We start from the raw sequence: 14,215 nt of genomic DNA on the forward strand, positions 1-14,215 counted from the left end.
GTATTATAGGATTTATTATCTATAATATAAACTTAAAATTAATACATAATATTAAGATAATATAAAATATGTACATTTCCTGGGATTCTTTAATCCTAAACTCAATGGAAGGCAGCCGCATTTACAGGATGGTAAAAGAAGAGGTAATTTAAGCAATAAAGGGGGAGAGCATATAATTTTGGGTTAAAGCTCTCTCTAAACAGGGAAATCCAGGGTATACTGCTGGGTGCACAGCAGAATGGTATTTACCACCCTAGTTTTGGTATACCAACCACTGTGTCTAGTGTATGTTAACAGACACTGGATTTTTCAGTGGAAGCATCATACGAGCTTAATCTTTCAAGCTTAATGTCAGTTCAAATTCTCATTTTTCCTTCCATACCCCATTGAAGTCAACTTCCTTCTTTCTAATGCTTTATTTACAGAGTTTATTTATTTGCAGAATATTCTTATTCATTTTAATTTTTTAAGATTAATTTCACTGTTCACTTACTGAAATCTTCTTGAATCATCTGAAACTCATTCACGGATATATTATTCCTCCTAGTTTTATCACCATCTAATTTGTTAAGAATGTTAATATCTCTATCCCAAGCTTCAGTTAAAACATGTATGCTCTGGGGGCAAACGGAAGCGGGACCCTGTGGTAAGTCACAGGAGAAGAGTCACCTCAGTACTAGTTACTTTGGTTTTATCAAACTGTATTATTTTAGGTCATGTGTTAACTTCAGTGTTTACAAAGTTATCATGAATATACTGTTTACAGTATATGCCTCACTGAAATCCAGGTATGATTTGTCTGTAATATTTTCCAGCTGTTTCCATCTGTCATAATTTGTTCTAAGTGAACCCATGCTGGCTCCTGGTGATCTTACATCCTTTCCTAATACTTATAAATCATGTATTAAATCATTAATTTTCATCTCCTGCCTAAGACTGATTTCAACCTCACTTGCCAGTAGTTAGAAATAACTGTAGCCTTTCCATTTTTCATGTAAATCAAGGAAACACGTATTTTTTTTCAGGCATGAATGCCTCTCCTATTCTTTAAAGGTAAAAAAAAAAAAAAATGATTCAGTTATCATTTTTGCAGGTGCTTTTTACCCCTTATGAAATGTTTGAGGCCAGAAATGTTGGGTATTTTTAGGGCACCAGCCCTCTAGGATTCTCTAGTGAGAGATTGGGATTTTCCCCTACTGTGCTCCTCCTCTCATTGCCCTCTACTCTCAGGCTGATTTACTTTCAGCCTCCAGCACTTGGCATATGCATACTCAAACTCTGCGAGTAGGTTAGTATCCCATTGAGGTTCTAGTACTTCCAGGAGTCACCTCTGACCACCTCATTTTCTCCTTCCTCTAAGTTGCTATAGTAGTTTTCTGCTCTTGTGTATGAAGTTTTTAACTCGAGGCTGTAAAACACTTGTATTTTTGTCTGGATTGGAGGGTGCCCTAAAGCAAAAACCTTCTTGTTTTTCTTTTTAACCACCAAATTGTCTTTTATATGTACAGTGAGAAGGGTTTTCTGACTAACAACACAAACAGAATCTTTCTCATCACATGCCCAGAGTTAGACCTCTGATGAGCTCTGCCCTTCAAAAATCAGTTGCAACCATAGAGACTCTTACCTACAAAGAACAAACTGAGGGTTGCTGGAGGGGGAGGTGGATGGGAGATGGGTACTAAGGAGGGCACATCTTGTGATGAACACCGGGTGTTATATGTTAGTGATGAATCACTAAATTCAATTCCTAAAACTAACATTACACTATTTGTTAACTAACTAGAATTTAAATAAAAGCTTGAAGTATGAAAAAAAATCAGTTGTAAAACTGGAACTGGATAGATGGCATAAATTTCACCATGGTAAAATACGTTTAATAAAGATCAACTTTGCTTTTAATTGGCTTAATCAGGATTCTTTGTGTTGAACAAGGTAGACCCATTCCTTAACCTGGATTAACAATAAAAGAGTTATTTGACTCCTGTAACTGGGAAACCCGAAGACAGCCTGACTTCAGGCAGAGCCTTAGTCTAGTGTCACCAAAACCAGTTTCTTTTCCTTCATTTGCTCTGATACTGCAGATTCACATTTGTTGTTGTGGTCTGTATTGTTATCTGTTGCTGCTGGAACAAAGCACCATAGAGTTAGTGTCTTAAAACAAAGCACATTTATTATTTTACAGTTCTGGAGGACAGAGTTTGCTAAATGGGTCTTCTGCTGCAGTCAAGGAGCCTGCATTCCTCCTGGAGATTCCAGGGAAGAATCCACTTCTTGCCTTTTCCAGTTTCTAGAGGCTTCTAGACCACTTCCAAAAATGGCATCACATCTCCCTCTCTAACTCTGACTCTGCTTCCCCTTTCCATTTTTAAGGACTCTTGTGATTATAATGGGTCCACCATGGTAATCCAGGATAGTTCATCTCAAAATCCTTAACTTTATCACATCGCAAAGTCCCTTTTGCCATTTAAGATAACATAGTCACAGGATTCTAGGGATTAGGATGTGGGCATCTTTAGGGCCATTATTTACCTATCAAAGTCTTCCCTTTAGCCCCAAAGAATTCACAGTCATCTCCATGCAGACTATATTAACCCCTACCCAAGACCCCCCCCCCCCACCCAATTTTTAATTCAATACATCATCAACTCAGAGTCGAAAATCTCATCTAAATATCATCAGCTCATAGGTCTCAAATGTAATAAACCAATTCTGGGTCAGAGTCTTGAGTATGATCCTGATATGGGGGAAAGCTCTCTTTACCTGTGAAACTGGCAAGCAAGTTGTCTGTTTCAAAATTCAGTGGAGCCATAGGCATAGGAAACTGCCTGTAGACATTCCTGTTTAAAAGGGAGAAAGTGGAAGAAAAAAAGGAGTTACTATTCCTGTTTAAAAGGGAGAAAGTGGAAGAAAAAAAGGAGTTACTAGTCCCACCAGTTCTGAAATCCAGCTAGGCAAGTATTAGTTTTCAGGGCCCGGGAGTAAGTATTTGTTGTTTGTGGTTCCATCCTCCAGGCCCATTGTTCTGCCCTCTAGTTTCATATCTCTGCCCTTGGGATTATCCTTCCTTTTTTTCATGAAGGGTGGGCCATCTTTGCAGCTGAGTATTCTTCTTTTTTTTTTTTAATTCATTTTGAGGGTGAGAGACAGAGACAGAGAAAACACAAGCAGGAGGAGAGGCAGAGGGGGAGGGAGAAGCAGACTCCCCACTGAGCTATGAGCCCGAGGTAGGTCTCTGTTCCAGGACCCTGAGATCATGTCCTGAGCCAAGGAAGATGCTTAATCATCTGAGAAACCCAGGCACATCTACAGTTGAGTATTCTCAACGGCCTGTTTTCTAGAACAATGTGGGGCTTTAGGAGTCTGAGCCTTTTTCACTTTGTCTTTTCTCTGTCCCTTTCAGTCCAACCTGGAAGTTTCCCCTCTTACAATGTTCTCAGAAGCCTTATTGGTCTCCCATATATGTCTTGAGATTTCACTCCATTGGATAAAAGGTCCCTTTGCAGATCTTTTCTGGATAGTCCCTTTGCCACTCCTGCCTTCTGCTGAAATAGCTGACAGGACCCGTCAGTCACATGCTTAGTCTCCTCAGAGAGCCTTCCATGTGTCTGACTATTCTGACCTTTTGATCCTTCTGAGGCATGAGCAGAAGGTTGTCCAGTCACACCCTTAGCTTTCTCTCCAGAACATACTTTCTTGACAAGCAATTTCTTAATTTCAGTGTCTCTTCAATCTGGATTGACTGAGAATTTCCCAAATCTACAGTCCCTTTTCTTTTTACTTAATGGTTCTCCCCTCAACCTCTCTCTTACCATAAGCATCAAAGAGAAATCAGGTCCTATCTTAAGGATTTTTGAAATCTCTTCAGTTAATATCCAAATTCATCACCTAACTGTAGGACACAACTATGCCAACTTTTCTGCCATTATAAATCAAGGGTGCTCATTCCTCTCGTTTCCAATACCACATTCCTCATTTCCTCCTGACCCTCACCAACAGCCCCACTAGGGTCCATATTTCTACCAACAGACTCTTGGAGGCAATTGAAAATACTTCACTCTCACACGACTTAAAATTCTTCCAGCCTCTACCCATTGCTCAATTCCAGTGCCACTTGCACATTTTCAAGTTTTTTTCTTTTTTCTTTTCTTTTCTTTTTTTTTTTTAAGCAGTATCTCACTTCATGGGAACAAAATCTGTATTAGCTTCCCATTACTCCAAAATGAACTGTTGCAACTTTAGTGTCTTAAAACAATACAAATATATTACCTTACACTTATGGAGGTCAATCTAGAGATTAGGATGTGGGCATCTTTGGAGGGAAGGGAAGGGAAATTATTCTGTCTACCACAGGTTTTTCATAGGAGTCTGATGGAAGCGCCAAGATTTCTCTGTTAGCACCTTCTGGAAAGCTCACATGCTTCCACAACTCAGAGGGAAAGAGGTTTCTCCTGGCAGTATCCTTATGAGAGGCAGAAAGCTTCTCATTTCAAGAAGCCTCAGAAAATATCTCCTTTGATCTGATTAGCTGACAGACTCAGCTCTGACTTTGTCACTCTGATCAGGAAAATAGGTTATTTTGCATGACTGAAGGGACTCAGGGTCCTTCATGGACTCTGCAGTTGAGAATGTAGAAGGGGATTTCCTTCAGCACCTGTTACCAAAAGAAGGAAGAATGGATTCTGAGGGGGAAGAATGTCAACTAAAATATATCCCTTCATCCTAAGACTGTAAATTAGTGAAGGACAATGACTATATCATCCTTATAGTTGTATATTCCATCTACATATTACGTAGCTCAAATGTCTAATACAATAATTAGCTTTCTTAAATAACTGATGAAATGACAAATTATTACATGGCCATGTCCACATGATTGAAGTATTGTCAAATTCATAGCTTAACATGTATCATTCGATGAGATGTTAATGTTTTTGCAAATATATTTCTGAAACCTGTTACAGAAAATATCTTTAAAGTTAGATTATGATATTAAGAGAAGGATAGAAATTGAGTAAGACAATTTTCTGAATTAAGGTAGGACAAGAAATATAGTTCCATAATGAGGATCTTTCTTCTTCTTCTTTTTTTTTTTTAAGATTACTTATTTATTTATTTGACAGAGATCACAAGTAGGCAGAGAGGCAGGCAGAGAGCCTGATGTGGGGCTTGATCTCAGGACTCCGAGACCATGACCTGAGCCGAAGGCAGAGGCCTTAACCACTGAGCCACCCAGGAGCCCCCTAATGAGGATCTTAAAAGGAATTATAGATCTTGAATTTAACTCATCCTCTTGGGCTAATCTCAGAAAATCAATGTTCCTAATGTTTTCCTCCCCAAACATGCACATACACACATAATTTAGGGTCCTTGTGGTTTGAAGAAATGTAAATATTGATTAATTTGCCTTCAGAACTAAAAAGTGTGTCTGGGTTTCTGTGTGTTTTGTTAGCAGATTAAGCCCCAGAAGGGGACCCAAAGCACTAAATGTCATAAAGACCACGTGAAGTCGATTAGTCATATTAACCTATTTTTCTGTGGCTTCCATTTCTTTCCTCTTTCTGTCTGATCTTCTGGTCTCCTTTCTTCCTGATAAGGGACCTGGATGGGAAGTGGGTCTAATACCTCTGAGAAGAGAAATGAGGAGGTGTTTTGGCTCTCAAGTAGAAAGCACCATGCTGTGAATCAGAGGATATTGAAGTATTTATAAGAGGAGATTCTGGAATCATCTTTTTAAGGAGAAGGAGGACATACTGAGAAAGTAGGTACAAGCAACTGTCAGAGGCTAGTTGTGGAACCAAATGAGTATCTAAGAGGAAGAGAAGCTGATGATCTTTTTAGAAGCTCATTGGTTCATAGACAGATGGCTTGGACTACTCAGGGTAATAGAGTCAAGGATGGTAGCTAAGAGCAACTTAATCACTAGTCATACTGAATTAGACTGAGCAATGTCCATTTAAAGGAATTTGAACAGCAGTAACCATTTTTGCTTCCTACCCTCCTTTTACTGATGAGGAGAAAGAGGACCAGATGACTCTCTCAGAAAGAAATTGCAACTCTTTCCTCATTCCATACTTTCTAATCCAGTGGTTCTTTCTATCATTTTGGTAGGGGACATGCTTAGATTCATTTTGTGCAGCTAAAGATTCCCTCCATGAACTCCCTGAATTTTGACAGCATGGGGCTCACAGGAAGATTCATGGACCCAGTAAATGGTGCTTCTTCTAAACCTGGATCCTGTACTTCCAAAGACCTCATCCACTGATAAGGGAAGTTTCCAGTGTTTTGAGAAATTTGGGGGTCACCAAGAGTTCCAGTGAGGGGTCAAGAAATTCTGCAGCTGAACAGCTCCTTAGAAGAACTTTCACCAGAATGGCATTTCTATCATCATCCTTCCTGGCCAAATTCATTCATTTATAAGTTCACTTATTCAGCAAAGACATATTAGCGTGTGTGGTATTATACATCCTATGCCAGATCCATGGGGAGCACAAAAATGAATGACATACAATCTCTCCTCTCAAAAGAGCTTGAGGTCCTGCAACGGAGATGATACATGGAAAGAAAGTTAGCTTAAAACAATTTCCTGAGAGGGCTTTACTGTTCACTTTCTCTAACAGAAAACCCCCTCATTAGGTGGGCCATCATTATTTCACATGATTTTTAAAATTACCCATTTATGCCTCTTTTTTAACTGATCACAAACCTCTTGAGGACAGAGATGGAGTCTTATTAAATCTCAAATCTATATTTCATGGGAGTGAATAGTGCACTTGGAACATGGTAATGCTTGTTGAGTAGAGCACTGAAATGTGTTTGGAGAAGAGAACCCAGACTAAATAAGATGCCTTACAAAAAGAGGACGCTGGCTGTTCTGTCAGGAAGTAGTGGTCTGGTATTTGTCCTATGTGTTTCTGGACCTCAGTTTCCCATCTTCAGGGAAGGGAATTGGAGTAGGTGATTCTTTCCAGTGAAAAATTCTGTTTTAAATGTCGCTGAAAGGAGAGAAGGAAGTAAATGCCCTGGCCATCTGACCCAGTTTAAACACCTGCCTTGGCTTTATGGTCAAATAACAATAATTTCCCAAAGGTTGAATGTCAAAGGGATAGCTGAAAAACCCCAGACGCTCAGAACATTCCCTGGCTCCATTGACAAAAGTGACTTCCCACGCTTTGCCCACAGAGGGCATCCCTGCTCATTGATATGTAGACCGGGCTTAGGCAGCTGCTGAAAGCCTCCTCCGACCGCTCTTTTTTCCCTCCGCCGTCATCTCTCTGCCCCCACCCCCTTCCCGTGGAATCTTCGCCTGATCCAGTTCGTTTCCCTCCGGTCTCCGCATTTTCCCTTCCAGCCCTCCACTTCTCTGGATCAATGGATAGTACAGCTCTAACTCCCAGCTCGCACACCGCTGGCGGACACCCCAGTAACAAGTGAGAGCGCTCCACCCCGCAGACCCCTGCCTCTCCTTCCTCAGTCCCTTTGGCTCTTGGAGGAAAACCGAACAGCATCCCCAGCTCTCATGCGGATTTTGCTTTTTCAACTTTACCCAGCCGCGGACGGAGAACCAGCATCAACCTTTTAATGCACAGCCCCACCACAGGATTGCTTTCTGTCTCCTCTTGGTCCCTTCTGGATATTCTCTTTATTGATGACTCCGGAGCCCCGCGGAGAGCTGTTTTCCCTCTTCTCACTCCCTCTGTCTCCTTGAGTTAGTTTTCTAAGGTTTTCCCCGGAGCTCGGCATCTCTTGGACCGAATGGAACTTTTTGCTGCCTCCTTTGGCTGCTGATTCTGTCAGTGGACGAGGAAAGAGGCAGAAGAAGCGCAGGGGAGGTGGAGAAAGAGGTGGAGGAAGAGGACGAGGAGGAGGAGGAGGAAGCCAAAGGGGCTCGGCGCGTGTGTGTGCATGTGTGCATGCGTGTGTGAGTGCATGTGTGTGAGTGCTGCCGCTGCCCAGGACCTCCGGCCCCGAAGGTGTTGGCTGAAATATGGAGAATAGTCTTGGATGTGTTTGGGTACCCAAGCTGGCTTTTGTACTCTTCGGAGCTACCCTGCTTAGCACACATCTTCAAGTCACCGGTAAGAGGTTCTTTCCTTTATTCTCCTCTCACCCACCCCCATAGTTACCCCCTTTTCCTTCTCATTTCGTCTGGGGAGTATTACCATTGGGGTATCGGAAGAAAAAGCAAGATGATCTGAGCTAGCTCTGCTCCCCCTCTCCTCGCTGATGATAAAAGACTGGAAGACTCCCCCCACCCTGTGGGGGTGGAGGATGTTGGCAATTGGGGAGAGGGGTGCCTCTTTGCTCTTTTAAGTCTGGTGCTTGCATCTTTCATTTTGCAAATACTTGAGTTGGTTTGGAGAGCTCACTGACTGGGGCAGGGAGGAGGCAGGTGATGGGGATGTCATTGTAAGGAATTGGGTTGGATCCTTAAAGCCTTGGAAACCTACTGAGGAGGGGAATTGGGGCAACAGGACCAAGTAGGGAGGTCATTCATGGGGTGCTTGGGGGAAGTCTGTGCAGAATGTAAGTGGCGGGACTGAGTCGCTTGTATGTGCTTATGTGCGTCTCAGGTTTGGATTTTTAGCCCTGATGATTGAGAACCAAGAAAGGGACAGCCAATGTGTTTGGGTACTTTGGGGGAGAGGATGGTAGTGCCCAAAGAAGCACAGAGTTGCCAGGAGGGAAGAGGCATGTTTTATTTTATTATATTTTATTGTATTTTATGCAGTTAGCAAGCTAAGTCTCCATATATCTCCAGGATACTTCCAAACTCCAAATAATTGATATTCTGGGGAACCAGCTCCCTGGCCCTGACATTTGGCAAGCGCAGTTTCTAATTAAAAATGTCAAAACTGGGATTGGATTGGGTTATAGTAGGAGAAAGGGATCTAAGGGATGCTTAGGGCTGCTGCAGTCTCCTAATACGGAGCTGGGGGTTTTCACGGGCAAAAGAAGGAAAAAAAAAAAAAAAAAGAGAGAGAGAGAGAGCTAGCAAAATGACTTACTATAACATCCATTCATTTTGCTGGGCCTCACCACAAGTGTAGGTAGGCACTGGGATACAGGGGGCGGACCTGGCAAGGAAGGAGAGGAGAGCAGCCGACTGAGCATTCAAATCCCTTTGGAAACTACCTTTTCCCTTTTCTTTATCCGAAAGGAAAGGAGGGAGCCTCAGGCAGGGGCCGAGCGTTGGTTAAGAGCCCTCAACCCACGCCTTGGAAATTAACTGGGAATGGAATGTGAATCACTGCAAAGCGCCCTGCCACCTGGAGCCCGCAGCCCCAGCTTTCTTGTTCCCTCTAAGTGCTGCAGGGTCCAGGGTTGCGAACCCAGTCGAGAATGCGCCTTTCCCCGTGGCTAGGGATTCAGTCAAGCACGGGGCCAGCGGAAGGCTCCCCAAATCCTGGCACCGCAGGAATCTGCCCATCCACACCAATGGGACTCCTCACCTTCCTTTGGCCTGACAGAGCGAACTGAGCGAGAGAGTGAGGGGTGTGTGTGTGTGTGTGTGCACGCGTGCCAGACAGAGCGAGCTAGCGAGAGGGGTGTGTGTGTGTGTGTGTGTGTGTGTGTGTGTGTGTGTGTGTGTGTGTGTAGGCGCGCGTGCTCACAGTCGCATCTGCACGGCAGGCAGCCCGCGCTCTCGCTCCCTCCCTTCCTCCCTCTTTGCCGGTCCCCTCCTCCCTGGTTCCTCTCTCTCTCACTCTCCCGGAGCTTTGTCCTCGGCAATTACTCCGTCTGAAGGTGGGGAGGGGGCATCCTCGCAGTAATGAATAGGTGTCTTTTTAAAATTCCCTCCTCACTAGACGCTAGAGGCTGCTGCGAGGATGACCCTTCTCCACAGAAGACAGAGTTGCGCTCTTTCAGGCAGTTTTTGGGACACCCCCTTGGAAGGGAGAGGGGAAGTTGAGAGGGGGCATCCTTCAAGGGGTAGAAAGTCTTCTAGGCTGGGCCTGAAGTGCCTTGGCTGAAAATATTGCGTTAGACAAAGGTGTGCAAAAATGGACAATGACGTTTTGTCAATTACGCTGAAATATCGTAATACTGTTACCCAAGTGACTTTGGCCAACGGTGGGGATAAATGAATAGGTATTTATATATGTTTTACTTATATCTAAATTAAATATTCCCTTCCCATTTATTTTTCTTATTTAGAGATCTGGGGCCATACAGTATTACTGCTTTATTTTAATTTCATCCTCCCTTCCACAGACAAGCCTATGCTTGAAGAGGCAGACAAAAATATGCATATACAAAGGGATGTGCCTGTGGATAGGCTTGTGGGTCTAAATCATCACGCTTTTCTATACTTCTGAATCTATTGCTTGTTAATTGCAAATGAATTGTGACGCATTTTTGCAGAGGCCCTGAGAAAGTAGATGGAGCAGTTTTGAGATACTGCTAATTCTCATCAGTCTGGTCTTTACTCATTAATCTGTTTCTCCTGTTTTAGTAGCAGTTTCGCCTCTTCAGGAACGTAGAAGGGAATTAATGCTCAAGAAAGCATGGTTCACTCTATGAAAGGACCAGTAGGAGGTGCCCTTAAAAAGGCCAAATGCCTAGATTACCGGTAGTGAAATTCCCATTCAGCAGGATGTTTCAAAGACTTTGTTGATTGGTAACAAAGGATTGTGGAGACTAGCACAATAGCACTGGATATTTTCTCACTTCCTAGATAAAGTCTGAAGCTGCTGTAGATTTTTATGAAATCATTGTGACATAACAAAGGGCATCTTGGAATAGTGCTGGGGGGAGACTAGATGGCAACTTTTCAGTTGGCTTCTCTAGATGCCATCTTCTTATATATTTGACTTGAGTCACAAGAAAAGTACTAAGTAGAGTCTCCAGACCTCCGATGAGATGAGAATTTTAGATGTTAGATGTTAATGAACGCAATAGCAGATACATACATTCATTAATGACTTATCTATATAGGACGCACCCCTTCTAATCCCCCAACCGTAGCAGATCTGACATCCCCTTCTGGATTTTTGCATTGAGTAGAGCTTGGCAGTCCCTGTGGGTGCCTGGGCAGACTGGGTGTCCACTCCTCTGTGAGTGTGGCAGTATGACTCGCCAGCGACCTGTCACAGCATCCATTTCCCACACAGCAGCAGTTACCCTCTGAGTTATGAAGCATGTGAAACAGCCACCACATGTGTTATATGTGAATATATTAGACTTAGTGCATTTGCTTTAATGCTCTTAAAAGCTGGACTGGCTTGAGCTGCTGATAGGCATTTTTTTCTGGGGAGAGATTTATAACTTCTCAGTGTGTATGACTTACATTTATTCTCTGGCAAGTTAACCTCTCAGCAAACTTCCTTACTGTTTTCATTGAAGAGGAAGAACTTGAATCCTATCTAAATTCCTGAATGCAGCCCTGCTCAAAGTTTCTTCTGGAGGACGGGGTATTTGCACGCTGTAGAATGGTTTTCTCAGAAATGGGAAACTGGACAAGCGATATGAGGAGGTAACTTGTGGGTAGAAATGGGATATTTTTATTTGTTTCTGGAGACGGAAGGGATGGCACCACTAGAGGCATCTCAGCACTCTGTCCTCAACAGCAGTCTTTTCTGAGGGGAAATGTTTTTTTCCTCTCTGGCTTGAATCTCTACTTTCCTACATCCAATCATCTAAGATTCTTCAAGTGCATGTGATTTGTTCCTGGAATGTTTTCTTCTGCATACAGTGGGGTCATCTAGTACCATCTCCCTCCCTTAGAAACCAGCCCTGATTTAAATCGTGACTTCTCAGCCAGACTACTTGTTCATCGTTAGGTGATGCCACATTATTACAGGCAGTGCTGAAGTTTCCACACAGTATCTCTCTTTCCATGGAAGAGATTACATTTTGGGCCCTAAGATTATATTTTGAGGAAATATTCTTTAGAGAATTTTTGCCGCCCTAAACTTTGCATGTAAATCTTCCTCCTCCATCTCCTACCAGACAGGATAACTCTAATAGAAATGAGAATAGTTGTTTTTGGCTTTCTCTTCAATGAAAACACAATCATAATCGTACAAAAAAAGGGGATTTCCACCTCCACATGCCACCTTTCCAAATGTGTGACATTGGGCTGAATTCACATAGTGCCAGTTACATAAAGACACTTCTGGAAACCGTCATGGTTTCACCAGTGCGTGAGCTCTTCTTGCCTGGCTATAGATCCTCCCACTTTCTTTGGGTATGACCTGTATCGCTCTCAGGAACTTGCGTCACGTTAGGAACACATCGCTCTGTTTTGGTGTTTCCTACACAGCAAGAGATAGAATGATACGTTTTTTAAAAAAATATTTTATTTATTCATTTGACAGAGATCACAAGTAGACAGAGAGGCAGGCAGAGAGAGAGAAGGAAGCATGCTCCTCGCTGAGCAGAGAGCCCAGGGCAGGACTCGATCCCAGGACTCCAGGATCATGACCGGAGCTGAAGGTAGAGGCTTTAACCCACTGAGCCACCCAGGCACCCCAGAATGATACATTTTTAGTGAATTAATCTACCTCAGATGATAATCTCTTAGATGAGCTGTATACCTAAATCTCAGGAAATCTTAGTTTGCCTATGTAAGGAGAATAATGCTCACTGAGGATTACTTGATTAATTAACTGAAGATAAAAAGTCACTGGGTTCCGGAGACATACTGTGATCCCTAAAGTGGAGTGATAAACACTGTGTGCATTGACAGCTCACAAAATGTGAATGTGGAGAATTGTTTTTTCATTTTGATGCTTCAGAGGAGGATTGAAGAGTTTCATGAATTGTCACAACAGTTATACCTTGAGTCATAGGCTGGGATCGCTCTAACTCTTGACTAAAACACACTGAATGGAGTACCCACGTGCTGCCCAGCACATAGCTCTGCAGTCGCGAGTGGCGTGCTGACTTCTCTCCAGCCAGGCTCGAAGAGTCACAGCTCTCGTCTTTAAACCATATGGCATCAGTCCTGCTTCTCCTGATACTGCCCAGGAAAGGCTTTGTCACCGTGAATCCTGGCCCCTGGCGCATAGGCACTGAGTGTAAAATGTTGTATTAGACTTTGCACGGTCATGGGGATTTCCCTTAAAAATGAATTTTTGAAATTTTCATGAGTGTTTCTTTTAGTGGAGAGTGAAGTTGTACTCTGAAGACAGCTGAGTAGTGCTCTTAACACAGGAAACTCTGACTAGTGGCCTCTCAGCTAGTATTATTGAAGTTCTAGAGCTCATCAACATTAAGAAGATGTAAGAGTGCGTACTAGGGGCTAGTAAGCAATGGCAAGCCAGACATGCTGTTGTTTTCAGGAAGCTGTTATTGGGTTGGAATAATATAAGTTTAATCTTCTTCCAAGTTACTACTTATCAAAGGTCAAAGCATCTCTTAGTAGTAGTATAATATCTGTAGCATGGCAATGACCCATCTTTTTCTTCAAAACAAGACCTCAAGTAAAAGCAAATGCTAAACCTGTCAATAAGACAGGATGAACAATCCGGATTATTTTCCCTCTAGAACAATTAAAAAATATGCAAGATAAAATTACGTGTTATATATGCCAAGTGATTAATAGCAAAAAATAAAATGCAAATTTTTGTGCACCTTTATAATTGCAGCTCTCAGGTAAAATTACAGTAAAATTTAGACCCACACTTTTGCTTCCTCCCACAGTGGAGTTATTGATTCCTTATCTTATATTTCTCTAGCTTAGCACCATACTAACACGCAGAAATATAGGTCGGCTGATTGATGATCAAAATTACTATAGTGCTTTAAAGTTCTTTGACAAATTTTAGCCCGAGGTTAACAAAGCAGCCCCCTTTCACTCAACTGTTCAGCAAATATGTTTTCCTTAGTAGTTTAGAAATGCCTGAACTCTGTCTGGTGGTTTGGTTTAGAAATATGTAGTAATGTGTACAGTTGAGTATTCCTTTTTTTCCCACTATTGATGTTGATTTGCCAATGGTAATGCTAGTACATCCTGCTTTTTATAAATAGCTTCAAACAACCATATTATTCACAGCTTTCATTTCTTGGGGGGAAAGTTCAACCAGAAAACACACAAATCATTCCATATTTATTGATCATATTTTAAAAGTCTATTATTATGACATGTCTTGGGCGGGAAAATTTCTCTTCTTTGCTAAATTCCCTAAGCCCGGTGCCTATAACTCATGTCTTATTTTCATGATGTACTTTAGTTTAATTTCACAGATCCAAGTTCTGTGACTTCTTGCTTGCT

General features: G+C 42.3%; 1 protein-coding gene across 1 annotated transcript in view; it reads left to right on the top strand.

The window, feature by feature from the left end:
• Positions 1 to 7,910: 7,910 nt before the first annotated feature.
• Positions 7,911 to 14,215, top strand: part of DCC (DCC netrin 1 receptor) — a 1,182,017-nt gene continuing 1,175,712 nt past the window's right edge. The window contains exon 1 of the mRNA XM_046024141.1: positions 7,911 to 8,075. Within this exon, the coding sequence (XP_045880097.1) occupies positions 7,985 to 8,075 (91 nt within the window). The 5' untranslated portion in view covers positions 7,911 to 7,984. The remainder of the gene's footprint in view (positions 8,076 to 14,215) is intronic.

This window comes from Meles meles, chromosome 12, assembly GCF_922984935.1.
Source record: "Meles meles chromosome 12, mMelMel3.1 paternal haplotype, whole genome shotgun sequence".
Lineage (NCBI taxonomy): Eukaryota > Metazoa > Chordata > Mammalia > Carnivora > Mustelidae > Meles > Meles meles.